General features: G+C 37.7%; 1 protein-coding gene across 2 annotated transcripts in view; it reads right to left on the reverse strand.

Annotated features, from left to right (window-relative positions):
- Positions 1-20,480, reverse strand: part of IMPG2 (interphotoreceptor matrix proteoglycan 2) — a 137,341-nt gene that overhangs the window by 50,175 nt on the left and 66,686 nt on the right. For both annotated transcript variants that reach the window (XM_078352234.1, XM_078352235.1), the window contains 3 exons: positions 19,709-19,729; positions 8,342-8,586; positions 4,685-4,770 (listed from right to left, as the gene is read on the reverse strand). In XM_078352234.1, the coding sequence (XP_078208360.1) occupies positions 4,685-4,770; positions 8,342-8,586; positions 19,709-19,729 (352 nt within the window). The remainder of the gene's footprint in view (positions 1-4,684; positions 4,771-8,341; positions 8,587-19,708; positions 19,730-20,480) is intronic.

A 20,480-nucleotide genomic window follows, 5' to 3' on the forward strand; every position in this document is an offset into this window, starting at 1 on the left:
AGTTTACAGTACAGTGCATTTAAAAGTTCATTAAAGTTTAAATTATTTCTGTCAAAAAGTGATTAGACACTCCAAAATGAAATACAAATGCCCAGAGAATAAGGAATGAGAATCAGTTAAAACAACAACATGAATCAAAAATGATGTCACTCTAGCTAAATGTAATTAGAAATTAAAAATCTGGAAAGAAAAAAGGAAAATGGTAAGTGTATGATGCAATGTTAGCAAACATTTTTGGCAAATTACCTCTGGCTGAAAAAGGAAATAGAAGCAAGATATATCTAGGAATTAGACTGGAGTCTAATAACCAAATCTCCTGAATCTGTTGAAGTGAAATATATGAGAGAAAAAGCAAGACGAGGAAGCCAGAGGCCATCATCCAATGACTAGATACAATTGCAAAACACTGTATAGAGAAAGAGAAATATCTCAGGACATAAAATTCCCTTTTAGGAAATCCCCTAACAAAAGTGAACCTGAGGATAAGAAGACATGGTTCATGATTCAGGCCAAAAATAAAAAAAGATATAATTGGGAGATGACCTCTGGCATTTTTCAAGTAAACTTCAAGAGCATGCAAGCCTGGGCAACAGAGTAAGACTCTGTCTCTACCAAAAACATAAAATAAAAAAAAATTAGCCATGTGCCATGAACTATATGCCTATAGTTCCAGCTACTGTGGAGGCTGAGGCAGGAGGATCACTTGAGCCCAAGGAGTATGAGGCTTCAGTGAGCTATGATCACACCACTGGACTCCAGCCCAGGTGACAGAGCAAGACCTGTCTCAGAAAACACCAGACAATTACCAGGAGTAGAGTTAACCTTACATAACTCTGTGCAGTAGAGGTGGCTTGTAGTTGCTGACCTGTGTGCAGAGTGCTCCTACATAACTTAGCACCAAATAGACATGAAGTTGCTTTATATTTCTGCTAGAGGGTCTAAGTTATTCTGAGTCCTCCAGAATGGAGGAGATGAAGCAAGAGTTCACTTCCGGAGAAATGGAAGACAACAAATTAAAGTCCAGAAAGTGAAAGGCAAAAAAATTAAGTAAAAATACCAGCTCTTGTCATGTGCTTCATGAGGCCATCCTTCGGCTTGTAAAAATCTTACGTTGAAAACAAGGGCTGAGCATGCACACGCATGTGAACATAAAAGTCTCACATCTTACACTTGGAAGGACTCAGGAACACATGTAGCAAAGCATGCCTATTAAAGACAAGGAACTGAGGGTCACAGAAGTGAAATGTTCAAGGATACACAAAAAAAAAGAAAAACAGAAGAGACTGGAAGCAGCCGAGTCTAGATTTCTCAGTGCCAGTGCTTTTTCCACTAACAGCTATTCATCCAGAGGTCTCTACAGCTGTATATTTCCAAGTGGTGAAAGGATTCTCAGAGGAGAAACTAGAGCAAAGAGCCTTGGCTGCGCTGGGTTAGCGTATTTCACAGGTTTATCAGGCCCAGGTCAACACAGATGGAGAGAGTATGGGAAGTCGTCTCCTAATACTTAAAAATCTGCTCTATGGAATATGAAGGTTGTTTGCACAGAAAAAAAGTTTCTATCCTTCCCCTTTATTTTTCTAGGATCGAAAACTGCATATGTAGTCAGGGGAAAGAAAGCCATTTTCTCAATACCAAGTTCTGTTCTTCAATAAAGTAGTTACAATGATGATGATCAGACCACATCAGGAAATTAACTTTTTTCCTTTTACTTATCTAAAACTACTTCCAGAGATGTGTTGAAACTACTCATATATTCTTGAAAATTCCAAATGTACTTTAAAGAAAAATTCAAGTGAGATAGCTTAAGCCCTTTAAGCCATGCTTAAGAAGTGGAGTTTTATCAGACAGAGCACGTAACCTGACACACATTAGGAAAGCAGCTGAATCCTCAATGAAAAAGAAATCCTCAAGCTGTGATATATTGTTTCAGTGTTTTTCTATAAACGAAATGCCTTTTCACTTCATAAATATTAAAAGTAAAACTATACATAACTTTTTTTTTGAGACAGAGTTTCGCTCTTATTGCCCAGGCTGGAGTGCAATGGTGTGATCTCATCTCACCGCAACCTCCACCTCAGGTTCCAGAGATTCTCCTGACTAAGCCTCCTGAGTATCTGGGACTACAGGCATACACCACCATGCCCAGCTAATTTTGTATTTTTAGTAGAGACAGGGTTTCTCCATGTTGATCAGGCTTGAACTCCTGACCTTGTGATCTGCCCACCTCAGCCTCCCAAAGTGCTGGGATTACAGGCATGAGCCACTGTGCCCGGCCCATAAAATCTTTTAAGAAGTCAAGTCGCTGATAGGCAATATAAAATGTGAAAGTAAACAACTTGACTTTTCAAATAAAGAAGAAAGACCATCCCTTCCAAATAAATATTCCCTAAAAAATGGCATGACAATGAAGCTTTCCTGTACATTTTGAAAGATTAACACATACATGCCAGGAATAGCCCTTCATTAATCTTTTTATTCATAGATGTTCCCACAGTAACAATTTAACTCGTGCGTTCTTTAGTTCAATGCAGTATCTTGACAACTTTATTATATTGGTCAGTTTCATTTCTGCTACTGCCAATTGAAAAGCTTGTTTGTCCTGAAGAAAGCAAGCTGTACAAGTGATTTTCCAAATCGCAGTGCCAGAAAGGTGTCAAATTCAATTTCTCAACATTCCTAGCTCGGAAATAACTTTTTTTTTTGACTCCTTGAATAAATCCTTTATAATAGAAACAATAAAATGATTAGTAATATAATCATGGTAGCTCTGTATATAAAATAATTTTTAAAAATCTAATCTGGGGGGAGAAGCCCACCTCCTTCTACGGTAGAGTAAAATCTTGCCAACAGTTGGAACGGGCATAAAGAGAGGGAGGGAAGGAATAAAGTAAAAAGAAAGTAATAACTAGACACTTCTAATTAATCATTCCTCGTTTTCCTGTCTTATTACCTCCCATTAACATGCTAATGTCTCCTTAAATTCGGAATGAATGCCCTACGGTTATCACTATTCGATTAAGTAAGGGGTTGGCTTAGATACAAATCAAGGCACTGCCACAGAAATGAACGAGTGAGCCCTGCTGGTGCTGCCATCACTAAGGGTAGCCAGAGCCAAGCTCCGGCCACTTCCTACCACAGGGGAACATGAACTTAACAGTAGCAGATCTTCCTGATGTTCAAAAGAAGCCAGAAACCTGCATTTTTATGTAAAAGTCTCCTACTTGTAAAATAATGACTTATTTTTAAAAATTTGGTCTCAAGCTGCATGTCTGTAGTTGGATCCAGCTCGTCTCCAGTTTGCAGCCTCTGGCTTCGATAGAAACTCTCATCTTTACAATATGATTCTAAAACATCGTCACCAAACTCCTCCTGCAGCGAGAGAATGTGATTAGGAGCAGGGAGTAGTGGTGCTCTCATCGCTCCCTGCCACTGTATCCTGCATGGGCCTCTAGGACAGTATCTGCATCACCTTATTTGTTTAGAAATCTACGACCACCAGACTAGAAATGTTTTGTAGGCAGAGCCACACCTTATTTGTCTTAGTTTCACAAGCACTTGGCACATGGAAAGCACAAAACAAACATATTTGAATGAATGAATGAATAAGTAAGTGAATAAATACACACCGAATGAAGGCACTCTCTGTAAATCTCCTCTAACCTATTTTGTCTAATATGTAACTCAGTGAAAAGATTGTTTTTAGTCATTCTACACTGTAATTTTGAGTTGCTCTATAACCTTGTAGAATAAATGGCTGCAGAGATTAATGGGTGGATGAATTAAGGGCAGGCTTTCTGAATTTCCACTGCTCAATTAAAGTCGAGAAAGAAGCAATTCAAATAGCTGATATGAGACAGAAAATAAATTTTAAGTGGGAAGAAGAGCAAGGAATGTAGATGAGAAGGGAGTCCCCCTGCTGTTTCTGTGTGATCACAAAAGATTCCTGTATTCATTGCAGAGGGGTAATTCTGCAGTGGCTTGTGGTTGCAGATGTTATCATTGTAGTTTTGACTGTGCTGTTTCTTTTTCTACTGTATAACCCCCTACAAGTGAAGAGGGAAGTGGAGGTTTAGAGGGGGAAGAGGAATTCTTGTTGCAGCTGGGTGGTAAGAACAAAAAGGAAAGTTCATCCCATGCTGTTTCTGTGTAAATGGGAATGTTTTCAGTCCAGATTACAAGGAGGCCTGATTCAGAGTCCCTGTCATCTGTCAGCTAGTGGAAATTCTTCCCTCTTTCCCTTCCATACACACAATTATTCTATGTGCTTTGGAGTTTAACTTCTTTTTCACCATAATCCTTGGAACAAAAAATCTACACTGTATACCTAGTAAATCAATTTACCATCTTGGCTGTAAAATCCAGTTCTGGGTGACTCTCAGAGAACCACTCAGGGAGTACTCAGTAGCTTCATTATCACCAAAGAAGTAGGAAACATAAATACGTTTCCTGCCCTGTGCGGAGTTTGGCAACGCAGACTTTATTGAACCACTGCCGAAGGCTTGAGTTTTCTCAAGCAACACTTGGTACCTATGAGCTGACAGCTATGAGTAATAGCCTAGGGATGATGCAAGAAATTAATTGAAATGAGAACAGCTTGGGAAATTCATAATGCCAAAGTCAGCAGGGGAGGGAAGAAAGAAGAGGAGCTCGAGGGCCAGGTTCTAGCATAAAACATAAAACATACCAGAATAGATGATGGCGTTGCCTGAAGACTTGAACTTTGGGTGTTCCAAACCAGATCTTCAGTTTGGTGACGCAAAACTCCTCTCACTGAGGAAAGAACGATATTAAAGAACATGTTTAGTTGAGGTGCTACTGTATTTAAGGTGCAGGGACAACTGAAAGCCAAATTCTTCCTCTTCATAGTTTAGATGTTGGCAGAACATATGTGACACACTTACTTAGAAAATTCAGATATTTCGTTTACATTAGCACAATCTGTCTGAGTTGCAAAAATCCAACATAAAATAAAGATTCTTCCCATTATTACATTTAGGACACTCCTATATTACTTTTTTCCTTTTTCAAGTCAGTTTTTATTCTGTCCAAGATTCCTATGAAGTGCTTATTTTTCAATTAATTTTTAAGTAAAAAATTTGTACTGAAATTTCAATTCCTTTGGTTTATGCTAAGAATGATAGAAAAACATGAAAAATAATTGCCTTTTGGGAAGAAAGTACCTTTGAAAACTGAGCTAAGACACCAAAAATCTTTATCGCTGTAATGATATTAAAGTGCAACATAGAGAGTAGATTATATAATTGAATTCAACAAAAATTTAATGAATCCTTGCTAGTTACCACAGACGTTGCCAAAGTTGAGGCTATACGCATTAATAAAGCCAAGTTTCTCTTCTGGAAGCATTACACGTATCAGAGAAATAAACACAAATTATATAACAATGTGAGCGGCATATTTACAATGTACAAACAACACAGACAAAAAAGTTGCTGATTTTCCCCAGAAGGGAGAGGGAATCAATAAAAGCTAAAAAGATGGGATTGCCAGGAGAGCGATCTGCTGTAGGCAACCACAAATAGAAGCAGAGTCTCTTTCTTCACCTGTTCCCACTGGCCTGACATAGAGAATCAAGCAAAAGTCAAAAACCCTATTTGGCTTAAGTATTTTCTAAAACTTTTAAGCACTGTGTATACAATTCTCTTGTCTTCTATGAAAAATAAGCTCCACAAGATCAAGGAGTGACATGGTTTGGCTCTGTGTCCCCACCCAAATCTCATGTTGAATTGTGATCACAAGTGTTGGAGGTGGGGCCTGGTGGAAGGTGATTGGATCATAGGAGCAGATTTCCTCCTTGCTGTTCTCATGAATGGTCAGTGAGTCCTCATGAGATCTGGTTGCTTAAAAGTATGTAGCACCTCCCCCTTATCTTTCTCTCTCTCTCCCCCTCCCTCCCTCCCTCCCTCCCCCTGCCAACCTCCTGCTCTGCCATGGTAAGACATGCCTGCTTCCCCTTCACCTCTTCATCTTCTGCCATGATTCCTGAGGCCTTCCAACCATGCTTCCTGTACAGCCTGTGGAACTGTAAGTCAATCAAATCTCCTTTTTTCATAAATTACCCAGCCGTAGGTAGTTCTTTATAGCAGTGTGAGAATGGACTGATACAAGGAGGACAGTATCTTTTGAGATAGTGGTCAAGTTACATAGAAATCTGCCACCATTCAGAACTCTGAAGTTGGCCTGACAATAGAAATAGATTTTAGGGACAAAATTCTGAGTAATTGAAACATACGTCTAATGAAAGTCCAAGGCACCTGAATTAGTTGGTACTAGAGATTGTAAAGCTTTTAGTGAACTTGCCTACAAAATCTGCAGAAGTTCTTTACCTCTTTTTGGGACACCTTTATGAAAGTAGCTCTACCCACAAACTCCACATAAAAGGAAGATCTTGCAATACTGTTTGTGGATGTAGATTCCTAAGCAACCTCTTTATTTATCATTGACCTTAATCTTCATGCCATTCTCCTACCACTCCAGCTACTGACCTTGGTGCTTGTACCTTCTGCTCAATGGAGGTTCTTAACTCCCTTAGGTCATGATCTTCTAACTGTATCTTTTCTCTGTCTGATCCCAATATCCTGATTCCTAGAATCTTCTGCCCATATGCTGTCCCCACGGTTAGCCCAGATAATCTCTATTAGCATTGACAGAGGGACTTTAGCAGTTTCAGATTATAGCAAGCTTCTTATCTGTTCACTATTTTATGTAGCCCTAGTTCCAACAGAGATTCAACGATGATGAAGGAGTATATGAGGAAGTGAGCCCAGGGTACATGCTCCGAAATATAAAGGCTCCCTGATGTTTAAGAATGAATGATTCTATATCACTCCCATTCACTGAAGACAGAGTTTCTCCATCTTAAAGTCCTATGTAATTCATATAAAGCCCAGATCACTTTGTGGCCCTGTGTCAGCAGAGTGTCACATTAAAAAAAAAATTAGTCCAGCAGCCAAATAGTTGAAAGCAATGTAAAAGTTTTAGTCTGGCCTCTCAAAAAAACAAACAACAACAACAAACACACACACACACACACACACACACACACACGCACACAAAACTTATTTTGGAAATAAGAGATTAAATCACACAGCAAAATTTTATTAAAATTTTTCTCTCCCTTTCTCTGTTTCTCACACACACACACATTCACACATGTGCACACACACACATTCAAACATGTGCACACACTCACATACACACATAACTGCCTGGAAAGACAAGACTTTTCTTTGTCTCTGTCTAAAAATTCTCCCAAGCCCCAACTCAAAAAATTTTGATTCCTATGTTCTTCCCTACCTTACCTTTCAAATCTACTATTCTCTTCCATTATTAATTTTCTGATCTTCCCATGTAAATCCATAAGCCTCTCTATGTCTATTTTTGTTTATTTATTTGTTACTCTCACACATACACACACACACACCTATGGGCAGAAGCTCTTTTCTCTTTAAAATGTGTGGGAGCTGGAGAGGCTGTAGAAATGGATCATTTGTATTGCCTCACAGGTAGATTTTCCTCCTTGGCAGCTGGTACTTCTCCCATGCTGTCACTTCAGTAATGTATATTCCACAGAACATTTTAAAAGCCAAGTTACCAATGAGTAAAGAAATCATGGAGAAGAGAAGCAAATGCAAAATAGCAAGGGAGTTAGCAGGATACCGTGGCCTCGATAAGTTAAGATGCTGCATACTAGCAGCCAGACTCTTAGCAAGTTTCAAGTCCTGGGTTGACTGGGCACCCTGTCGCCTCCAAATCCAAGGTAGACACCCACTTCTTGATGATCCCTCACATTTACCTATTCAGTACGTATCATAACAGGCTCTCCACAGCCATCTGAATTTAAAGTCAGTGTAACTGGATTACCTGGGATTCTGCACAGCACCCGCTATCACTTCTTCCTTGACCTAGAATTTCCGTTACCTTTCTTGAGCTCTTTCTTTTTGCTACGCTCTGATTTTTAAACCTTTACCAGCTGATTTACCTTAGAGAGTTCATGTCTCGGTTGTCAGGACAACATTATTGCCTGTTTCAATGCTACTTTCAGGTACTGTTTTCCTTTTTCTTATACTTTGCTCCTATTTCTCTAAACTATTTCTACCTGTCACTTTCCACACTCTGTAGCCTTTCGTTGACAAATATTCCAGGAAGCCCCTGATTAATCTATCCAAAATAGCTGCATGGCTGAAGCTCCCCATCAGGTTAGCTCCTGTCTCAAAAAGTCTAGAGAATGGTCAGAACCTTATATATTTAGGGAAATTCGTTTTTACCAGAGCATGCTGGAGAAGAAACTATACAAAGACTTCATGATGGATATCAAACTCACCATTGATAAGCTGCAGGGAGTCAGGATCTGGATTCAAGGAAGAGTTCCCCAGCAAAAAGTTCTGCTGCAGTGTCTCAGCAATATAATCTCTGAAGTTACTGATTGTGTAAACCACAGTGGGTTTATCGTCCAGTTCCACAAGGCCGTGGTTTTCCACCTTGTTGGAGTGAAGGCTAATGAGGTCCCAGGTGGTATTGCTGATGGCCTCACCATTGAAGGTAACGGCATAGTAAACATCTACGCCACTATGGATGGAAACAAAGAACAGATTAGGTTCAGCTAAGGGAGCACAGAGATAGGAGCATCGAACCCATGAAGAACAAACATTGGACCTAGAGGGGGAATCTCAAAGATCATGGATTCCATCACTTTTCTCTGAAAACCCTGGATGACATTTTGCCATTCTTTCCTCCTTCCCAGAGAAGGAGGGGTCAGAGCTCTAAGAATAGAGAGAAGAATTCTAAGGAGGCCACAGAGGCCACCATGCAGAATGATCTGAGCATCTTCTTCCCCTATATTCTCACCTCTCTTCTCCTCTTTCAAAGCCAAGTCCTTTCCCTTCACTGTCAGCCTACTTCCTTCTTTTCCTATTAGCATTTCTCCCCCCAATTTTTAAAGAAGTCTTTCTAATTTCTCCTCACAATGCAAAATCCTCTCACATCACTTCATTATGGTTGCTAGATGAATTATGTAGTGAAACATATTTATTGTGGTAGAAAAATTATGAAAACCTCGATACTAAAGCAAATTGATGATTATTTTCCTTTAAAATGTTGTGGTAGAGTATTTTCTAATATGACAGTTCTTTCAGGAGACATAGTTTTGTTTGATAACCCAGACAATTTACAGTTCTATAAAGTTTAAGATTAAATTGTAAGACACTATTATGAAGTAATTTTTTTCTTGGCCCAGTAGGAAAAATATCTCTAAAGTTAGGTTTTACCACCCTCCAGGGCGTTAACCAATTTTGTATGTAACTTAGAAATCTGTTCCCAAATAAATATATAAATTTCTCTTTTTCAGATACTCTAGAAACAAGCTCTCTCTCTCTCTTTTCAGCCAACTCCCTCATTAATGCATTACGTAAACCCTCAACAAGTACTAACAAACAGCACTTGTCTGGGAATTAAGCTTTTTCACCATCAGCCTTTCCAGAGGCAAACAAAGAGGAGACTTCTTGGACCACAGGACAGAAAGACAGCAAATAAATAAGTATGAGTTGATGTGCTGACATTTTCTTAACTAGACTTTTGGAGAAATAACATCAGAATATAAAATTGTAAAGCAAATAGAAATACTCCTCTAGACTCCAATTCAGATTTCTCTAAACAAAAGCTAACCATTTGTAAGTGCTTATAAGTATTTTACATGTTTTATCTCACTTAATTTTCATAATTACCTGATGAAAGATATTTTAGCTTCAGAATATTGTTGAGGAAACAAGCCATTGGAGCAGTTAAAAGACCTCCTTTAGATATCACAACATTTATTAATATGTGGCAGAGTCATTATTTCAACACAGATCTGTCCCACGCCAGCCCCTACATTCTGAATTAATATGCTACCCTCTCAGTAGCTTTAATTAAACTATTACCCAAAAAAGTAATTTTGAGGACAGCTCAATATCAGTCATCACTCTGGGTTTCAGCCAGCCTCTGCAGCACATTCGTCATATAAGTACACAGCAAGCCACACCAAGATCCCCCCGGAGGAAGGAGAACACTACCTTCCCAGAGACAAACCACTCAAGACAGCCAGGCAGTAAAAGCAATTCGCCACTCTCAGACATTCCACAGCAGCAAAATATTCCCAAAACAAGGCATACAAATAAATTAACAAAAAAGTAAATAAAATTAAAAATAAAGTGCTTCTTCCTCTGAACTTATATATACATTCTTATATATTCCTTTATTCTAGCCTTCATTGTTTTGTACAGAGATCTGGTTTACAGTGACACATTGTCACAGTTGCTCCTTGAGTTTCTATCCCCAGTGCTCAGCTTGGTACCTGGCACAGAGAGGTACCCAGTGCCTACTAGATGAACAAAAATATATACTTGTCTGAATGTAAAAAGGAAACTGCAGCATAATCAAGGTATTTACATATCTAAAGGAAAGTATCAACATAATGAGGATGATATCATAGAAATTAGCCAATTTGTTACTGGTTAGTGAAAAGCTTCTGACCAGTATACTGGAGGTTCCTTGTGCAATCAACAGATCACTAGATTGGAGATGGTTACAATACGCTACCATGGCTGGATGATAGTGGCTGTGGAGTTCATCCAGCTTCCTCTTTCTTATTTGAAGTTTGTAAAGGAAACTTTTGATGATAGCTCCCTGCAAATTTTCTTATGAGGAAAGAATGCATGAGCCAGTCAATGCTATAATAATTGATTGGTCTGTTGGCACATCTAGTTCTCATTTTTAAACAGATCAATGGGCATCCTAGAGAATTCATTGCCTTTTATGGTTTGGTCAGCATGAATGGTCTTAAGAGACTTCTCCTTCCTGGGAGCCCTGGTCTGGACCTGGCCTGGCCTACATGGCACAGATCATACACCCTGAACTGCGGGAGGAAGCCGTGAAGGTGACACTCCCACCTGCCGTACAAGCAGCCAGGTCTTTTTGATATTCCTGTCTTACTCTGAGTAACTTCAGTACCAGATGTGATAGGCTACCTCTTGCAATGCAGTGGTCCAGGCCTCTCAAAACTGGTAACTGAGCACTTTGACACTCTGATGCTCTAAGCGGTAACAACATCCGCTTGTCTCTGGAACTTCCCTCAGTCCTCTAAACAAAATACTTCAGTTTTGCACATTTAAGTATGTTGATTCATAGGTAGTTCCCAATTTTATAAAGAAGTCAATTCAGTAAAATATGCTAAAACATCAAATGATGGTTCCAAGATAAAATAAAACAAAAAGAGGGTCACCTACTGATCAGAACTCACACACCACACTCCTCTCTCTTGCTCTTTCTGAGTCTTCAGTCATCCTGATAGACTGGCAAACCATAGGCACCTGCTCTGTTTCTGGATCTTTGCACATACATTTCCTTCTCTCTGCAATGCCTGCTATTACCTCCCAGCCCTTACAGCCTCCACATACACATGTACACACATACAGATTCCTTCTTCACCTGTCCATTTCTTTTTTACTTCAGCTTAGCTCTCACCTCCCACAGAAACTTCTTTCTAACATGAAGACGTGGTTGGTGCTCATGTTCTATATCCCCACCCGCTATATAGGCACATTTGTTTTTTGGCTCTGTCTCCAGCATCCAGCACAATGCCTGACTCATAGCAGGTCAATACATACTTGTGAAAATAATAAAGAAACGAATTCTCAATTTTGGTCCCTAATGCAGGCAGATAAGACAGTTGAATTTATGCCACTTAAACAACAGCACATGATATGCCTGACTTAATCTGAAGCATTTTCATACTCTAAATATAACAGAGCAAGTTTTAACCCTAAAGAACATCCATGTTCGCTTCATACATTTGTATCTTCTGGTTAATCATTTTAGCGACACTGCTTCATGGCCAGAGCCCAGCTCTGTGAGGATGTGCATGCTCCTCCAAGTCTTAGTGTGAAGGACCATGTCTACCTCTCCAGAAAGGTGGGCTTCTTTTCGGGATTTTTGCACAAACTACTAAACTTACTTCCAGTGTAAACATGACTCTAAGTTAAAAAAAAAAACATGATAAGAAAAAAAGAAGAAAAACAAGGAGGAACGGCTATGTCCCGGTTAGCACTTCATTTGGTCCTTAGACTATGCAGAAAATCAAACAAGGAGAGTCGAGCACTTACTGGGAATCTGCCATGTGCCTTGCATGACTTTTAAATATGATAGGGAAAAGATCAAGAGAAATGTTCCCGGATCAAGAACTCCATGCAAATCAGGCAGTCTGGAATAGATTACTTTATTTGCCTCCCAATGTTTCCATTGGACATCTAAATATAATACTTCTATTATAATCCACCTTGTCTAGTACAGAGTTCATTAAAGAAGATAAAATGCCTCAGAAAGATGTTGTAAGTTGTTACCATTGTTTTTGTCCTGGAAAGAGAACTGAAATAAGTGCTTGAGATACCAGAAAACCATCTATTTTGAGGGCCAAGAACATCAGTGTGACTCAGAACAGACTCAATGCTGGCATCGTAATGGAGTACAGAGATATCTCAGGATGAGGGACAGAATAAAGGAAAACCAAGAGGCCAAGGATATACATGAGAAGCAGAATATACAGTGGCAGACAAAATAGTCTCTAACTGAAGAAAGCTGTGCTGGCTCCCCCTGCTCAGCAACTCCACATTAACTAACTACCACTGGATTATCATCTTTCATCTTCTGAACTTGACTCAAAAAGCCACTATAAGAGGAGTTTCTGTGTCTGACAGCTATTTCCAATGACGTGAATCATGTGGCGGTAAAGTTTACCCTTCCTTATTCTTTCCCCTCAGATGCCCTGATTGACTGTTTGATGCATATATATTTTAAAGAATTAAAAATAGTGCCATCACATTTCATCAAGATTAACCAAAATAAGGATGTTTTGGAGGAACTCAGACATCTCTTCTTTTATAACTTCTTCTAGGGAGAAGACACATACTGAAAAAGCCTGAAGCTAAATATATAAATTAGGTATACCAGATGAATATATTGTTGATTCATTTCAAATGTGTACTACTAAATTAACATAATCAGTACATCTTAAAAGAGGTACACCGCAAATAAACATATTCATGTTTATTAATGCTTATGGAAAGAGAGAGATATGGCATGTTACATACCCTATAGACTATTTCTATTTCTATGCCATACATTTATTTATACACAGCTCAAAATATATGTACACCCAAAAGTTGCAAATACATTTTATCAACTGGCTAATTCCTGACAATGCTGAATAATTCTGAAAACTGTACCTAGGTTAACACCTGGCACTCATCCCAACACAAGAAAGGATCAAAGCAACCACAAAAACAAACAATGAGAGAAGAAATGAGGAACAAAGAAAATAGAAAACAACCAGAAAACAAACAACAAAATAACAGAAGTAAGTTCTCAACTATAAATTACAACCTCGAAGTTAAGCAGGTTAAATTCCCCATTTGAAATATATAGACCGGCTGAAAGGATTTTTTAAAAAAGACCAACTATACACTGCCTACAAGAAACTTACATTACCTATAAAGACACATACAGATCTAAAGTGAAGGGATGGAAACACATATTCCACACAAACAGAAATCCAAAGCAAGTGGGAGTAACCAGGCTTAGACAAAACAGACTTCAAGACAAAAGTTGTAAAAAGAGACAGAAGGACATTATATAATAATAAAGGAATCCATTCAGCAAGAAACTATAATGATTATAAATATACTTGCACCCAAAATGGAGCACCAAGATCTATAAAGCAACTATTATTATATCTAAATGGAGAGAGAGACCCCAATACAATAAGAGTCAGGGACTTCAACACCCTGCTATCTCCCTAGAACAAATCATCTAGGAAAATAAATCAGCAAGGGAACACCAGATTTAAACCGCACCACAGACTAAGCGGCCTTCACAGACATCTATAGAACATTTCACTGAGCAGATGCACAGCTGAAGAATACACACTGTTTTCACCAGCACACGGAATATTTTCCATGATTGACCATATGTTAGGACACAGAACAAGTCTCCAAAAATTTTTTTAATCAAAATCATATCAAGTATCTTATCTGACCACAATGGAATGATACTCAAAACTCGAGGCAAATTTGAAACGATACAAATAAAGGAAAGTTAAACAATATGCTCCTAAGTGATAAACAGGTGAAGAAGTTTAAAATAAAAACAAAATATTTACTGTAACAAGTGAAAATAGAAACACAATATACGGAAACCTGTGGGACACAGCAAAAGCAGTAGTCAGAGGCAAGTTTATAGCAATGAATGTCTGCATCAAACAACTAGAAAGATTTCAAATAAACAGCAATGCATCTCAAAGAACTAGAAAAGCAAAAGCAAAACAAACCAATAATTAGTAGCATGAAAGAAATAATAAAGATCCAAGCAGAAATAAAAGACATGGACACCAAAACAAATATACAAAAAATTAACAAAACAAACAGCTGATTTTTTGAAAAGATAAAAATCAACAAACCATTAGTTAGCTAATCATTCTACCATGGTCCACATCATTCTACCATTAACCATAGCAATCTACAAATTAAAAAAAAAAAAAAAGAAAGAGGACCCAAATAAATAAAATCAGAAACGAAAAAGGAGACATCACATCAAATAACACAGAAGTAGGGTAATTAGAGGCTATGATGAATAACTATATGCCAAAAAATTTGAAAACCTAGTGGAAATAAATTCCTGAACACATATAACCTACCAAAATTGAACCAAAAAGAGACAGAAAACCTGAACAGATCAACAAAAAGTAACCAGATAAAATCGGTAATAAAAAGTCTACCAAAAAAAAAAGTCCAGGACTAGATGGCTTCACCGCTGAATTCTACTGAACCTTTAAAGAAAAATGAATACCAATTCTTCTGAAGTTATTCCAAAAAATTAAAGCAGAAAAATTAAATTATTCCAAAACTAGGCAAGTACATGACAAAAAAAGAAAACTACAGGCCAAAATCCCTGATGAACACAGATGCAAAAATCCTCAACAAAATAATAGAAAATCAAATCCAGTAGGATTTATCCCAAGAACGCAAGGATTGTTCAACATATGCAAATCAATAAGCACGATATATCACACCAACAGAATGAAGGCTAAAAACCATATAATCATCATAATGATGCAAAAAAAAAAAACTATTTAATAAAATAAAACATCTTGACCAGGCATGGTGTCTCACCCCTATAATCCCAGCTCATTGGGAGGCCCAAGTAGGCAGATCATGAGGTCAAGAGATTGAGACTATCCTGACCAACATGGTGAAACCCAATCTCTATTAAAAATACAAAAATTAGCTGGGCGAGGTGGCATGCACCTGTCGTCCCAGCTACTCAGGAGGCTGAGGCAGGAGAATCGCTCAAACCTGGGAGGGGAAGGTTGCAGTGAACTGAGATCGCACCACTGTACTCCAGACTGGGTGACAGAGCGAGACTCCATCTCAAAAAAAAATCTGGTAGAGGGAAAGCACCTCAATACAATAAAGTCCACATATGCCACAGCTAACATCATACTGCATGGGAAAAGGCTGAAAGCATTTTCTCTAAGAACTGGAACAAGAAAAGAATGCCCATTCTTACCACTGCTGTTCAAAATAGTACCAGAAGTCCTAGCCAGAGCAATCAAGCAAAAGAAATAAATAAAAGGCATATAAACTGGAAAAGAAGAAATCAAATTATCCCTGTTTGCTGATCATGTGGCCTTACATTGAGAAAAAAACCCAAAGACTCCATTAAAAGAAACTCTTAGATTTGAAAATGAATTCAGTAAGGTTGCAGGATACAAAATCAACTTACAAAAATCCAGCATATCTATACACAAGTAACAGTCTAGCCGAGAAAAAAGAGGCAATCCCATTTACAATAACTACAAGAAAAAATAAACTACATAAAAATAAATTTAACCAAGCAGGTGAAATGCCTCTGGAAGGAAAACTAAAAAACACTGATGAAAGAAATTGAAGGGGATACAAACAAATAAAAAACATCCCATTCTCTTGGATCAAAAGAATTAAAATTGTTACAATGACCTTACTACCCAAAGCAATCTACAGACTTGAAGCAATCCTTATCAAAATACCAATTATAGAAACAGAAAACAAGTCTCAAAGTTTGTATGGAATCACAAAAGTCCCCAAATAGCCAAAGCAATCCTGAGAGAAAAATAACAAAACTGAAGGTATCATACTACTAGGCTTCAAAACATAGTACAAAGCTGTAGTCATCAAAACAGCCTGGTGCTAGCATAAAAACAGACACACAGACCAACGGAACAAAACAGAAAATCCAGAAATCAATCCACATCTACAACCAACTGACTTTTGGCAGGGTGTCAAGAACATATACTGCAGAAAGGTCACTCTCTTCAATGAATGGTCCTGGGAAAACTGGATATCCATATGCAGAAGATTGAAATTAGACCCCTCATCTCTCACTCCATACAAAAAAATAATCCACTAAAAATGGATCAAAGACCTAAATGTTAGACCTGAAGAACTATTAAACATTAGAAGAAAACATTGGAGAAACACTTCAGGACATTGGTCTTGGAAAAGATTTTATGAATAAGACATGAAAGACATAGGCAACAAAAGCAAAAATAAACAAATAGAGCTACATTAAACTAAAAAGCTTCTGCACAGCAAAGGAAACAATCAACAGAGTGAATAGGCAACCTGCAGAATGAGAGAAAATATCTCCAAACTATGTATCTGACCTCAGATCAATATCCAGAATATAGAAGAAACTCAAATATCTCCACAGTAAAATAACCAAAAATCCAATTTTAAAATGGGCAAATGATCAGAATAGACATTTCTCAAAAGAAAACATACAAATGGCCAAAAAATGTATGTTCAGATGCTCAACATTTTCATCAACAGGGATATGCAAATCAAAACCAACATGAAATATCATCTCATGCCAGTTAGGATAGCTATTACTGAAAAGACAAAACACAGCGAATGCTGGTGAGGATCCAGAGAAAGGGAACTCTTACATACTTCTGGTAGGAATGTAAACTTGTAAGCACGGGCCAGTGGCGCAATGGATAACGCGTCTGACTATGGATCAGAAGATTCTAGGAATGTAGACTTGTATAGCCACTATGGAGAACAACATAAAGATTCCTCAAAAACCTACAAATAGAACTACTATATGATCCAGCAATCCCACTAGTGGATATTTATCCAAAGAAAAGAGAATTAGTATATCAAAGAAATATCCTCACCCCCATGTTATTTATTTCAGCACTACTCACAACAGCCAAGATACCGGATCAACTTGGGTGTCCAATAACAGATGAATGAATTAAGAAAATGTGGTATACCTATGCAACCAAGTAGTTTAGCTCCAAATGTATTTTAAAACATTTTTTTTCTCCTTTTTTCCCAGTCTCAAGTTGTAAACTTGATACAAACTATAGGAACCTTTTCCTCCTTAGTTTTGGAATACAGCACTGAAACATACTTTGAAACTCCACACTCCTCCTGCATGCCTCCCATTCCAAGTTTCCTTTTTTGATCCCCTCTTCCCAGCCTGAAGTTTGAATTATTTCTGGAGGTTAAGCTGGCTGCTTCCTCACTGCTAGCTTTAGAAAAAAGTCACTTTCCTTTCACTGCACATCTGCCTTGTTACTGGCTTTGCAAGCAGTGAGCAGCCAAACCTGCAGTCAGTTACATGTATACAATGGAATACTATTCAGCCATAAAAAGAAGGAAATCCTGTGATTCACAGCAACATAGATGGACTGGAGGCCATTATATTAAGTGAAATAAGCCAGGAACATAAAGTTAAATACTATGTGTTCTTACTTACACATGAGAGCTAAAAAAGTTGATCTCAAAAGAGTAAAAAGTAGAACAGAGGATGCTAGGGGCTGTAAAGGTGGGGGAAGAGGGAAACAGGGAGAGATTTATTAAAGGATACAAAATTGCAGTTAGATTTTGTATCCTTTAATAAATCTAACTGTAATTTTTAGATTTTACAGTTAAAAATCTAACTGTATTTAACTGTAGGATAAATATAGTTAAATTAAACTGTAGTTGGGGGAATAAGTTTCAGTGTTCTATACCACTGTAGGATAACTACAGTTAACAAGAGAATATTATGTAGTTTCAAATAGGTAGGAGGATATCGAATGTTCTCAACACGAAGAAATGATATTCAAGATGATGGATGTGCTAATTAAACTGATCAGATCACTGTACATTATATGTATTGAAACATCACTGTATACCCATAAAAATGTATAATTATTATATGTCAATAAAAAATTAATAGGGAAAATCATCTCTACACACACATCAGAATGGCTAAAATAAAAGCTAGTGACAACATAGAATTCTAGTCAGGAAGTGGAGATCCTGGATCACTCACACTTTGCAGGCGAGAATGTAAAATTGTACAGCCACGCTGGAAAACAGTTTGGCTGTACAATTTTACATTCTCGCCTGCAAGGTGTGAGTTTGGCAGTATCTTATAAAACTAAACACGCACTGGACATACAACCAGCAGTTTCATTCTTGGTCATTTTTCCCACAGAAAAGACATTTTATGTCCACACAAGAACCTTTACACAAATGTTCATAGCAGCTTTATAATAACCAAAATCTGGAAACAGCCCAGATGTCCCTCAACTGGTACATTCACAGACTACTACTCGGCAATACGAAGGGATTACTGATACACGCAACAGCTTAGACGACTCTCAAGGCAATTACACTGAATGCAAAAAGTTAGTCCTCAAAGGTCATATATTATGTAATTCCATTCATATTATATTAGTGGAATAACAAAATTATAGAGATGGAGGCCCGATTAGTGGTTGACAAGGGTTAGGGGTGAAGGATGTGTGGCTTTAAAGGCATGGCACAAGGGAGTCATGTAGTTCTGGAAACTTCTGGACATTTATTGTGCTAGTGGTCATACAAATCTACAAGTGAAAGTGAATTTTAAATTAATTTGGAATCCAACGGCAAAAATGACAAGCAACCTTCGCAAAAGGTAGGAACTATGATTTTATCCCATGCTGCTTCTAAGAAATTCCAGAGAGCAGCTATTTTTGCAAGTGAGCGACTATAAAGATCTGCCTTCTCCTCTTCATTTATCACTTAACACGACCCTTGATTATATTACTGAATGATGTTGCATACTTGAAAGTATTTATATTAATGCAAGTTATTCTTATTTTAAATTAAGTGTAACTTAATATTTAAGAGTACTTACCAGTCAGCTGTCTGGGTCTGTAAAACTACAGCCTATGAGCTAAATCCAGCCTACTACCCATGAGTTAATAGATTTTACATTTTTTAGTAGTTGAAAAAATTTTGAAAGACATTTTGTGACAAGTGAAAATTATATAAAAATTATATTTCAATGTCCATAAATAAAGCAGAACACAGCAAAGCTCACTAGTTTGCAATAGAGTGTCTATGTCTACTTTGGCCTGATAACGGCAGAATTGAGTAGTTGCAACAGAGACTATATTACCGGCAAAGTTTAAATTATTTTCTATCTGACTCTTAACAGAAGTTTGCCAAACCCTGATCTGAAAACGTTGAACAGTGACATTAGAAGTGATATAAGATTTGAGCATGCTCCCCTGGACCTACGGCCTGCCATATTTACTAAGCTGTATCCCAATTCAATGGACAGCAGAGAAAGTGCCAAAAAGTACCTGTCATTTTCCTTGGGAGACCTGAAAATAAAAATTGAAAATATTAAAAAGAGTTTGAGATAGTTATTATTCTCACATCATTCATCAAAGTGCAAGTTCTTTATGTATTTCCTCTGAATTTCTTTTGAATTCTTCCTTAAATAAAGATGCTTGCATAGTATCGGAGACTGACAAATTCCTACAGATTGAAGGAAGTGAGCAAAGGTGAAAAAAGCGTTCAATTTTAAAACCATGGTCTTTACTTTCTTCTAAATTTTAAAAATACTTTACAACCATCCATATCTAGTTATTTCTTCATAAATAAACTTTTTTCAGTAAGTCAGCAGAAGACTCCAGTTGGTGGCATTAACAAAGTTGGGAAACTCTTGGGATACAACATGTTACACAGTATTAAAATCAGATGGTACATTGTAAGGTAGGAAGGGTTTAGGTAAATGTCAGGACTGGCTAATCCACAGGATACTGCACAGCCTTTACTATTTGTTACTTCACATAGCAGATGCTTAAATGGAACTTTCCATGTGCGAGGAACTGTGCTAAGCATTTTACAAAAATTAGTTGATTGAATCCTCATTAAGATTCATCAGTACCCCCATAATATTGGTATAGAAACCAAGGAACAAAGAAGCTAAATAATTTGCTGACAGTATTTCAAAAGCATTTTTTAATAAAGCAGGATTAAGGTAAATTGTCTTTTTTTAGACAAATGAGAAGATATATCCTGGAAATACACCCAAAAGCATCCAGCCAGAAGTGCAAAGTCAGGATGTGA

Source organism: Callithrix jacchus, chromosome 15, assembly GCF_049354715.1.
Source record: "Callithrix jacchus isolate 240 chromosome 15, calJac240_pri, whole genome shotgun sequence".
Taxonomy (NCBI): Eukaryota; Metazoa; Chordata; class Mammalia; order Primates; family Cebidae; genus Callithrix; species Callithrix jacchus.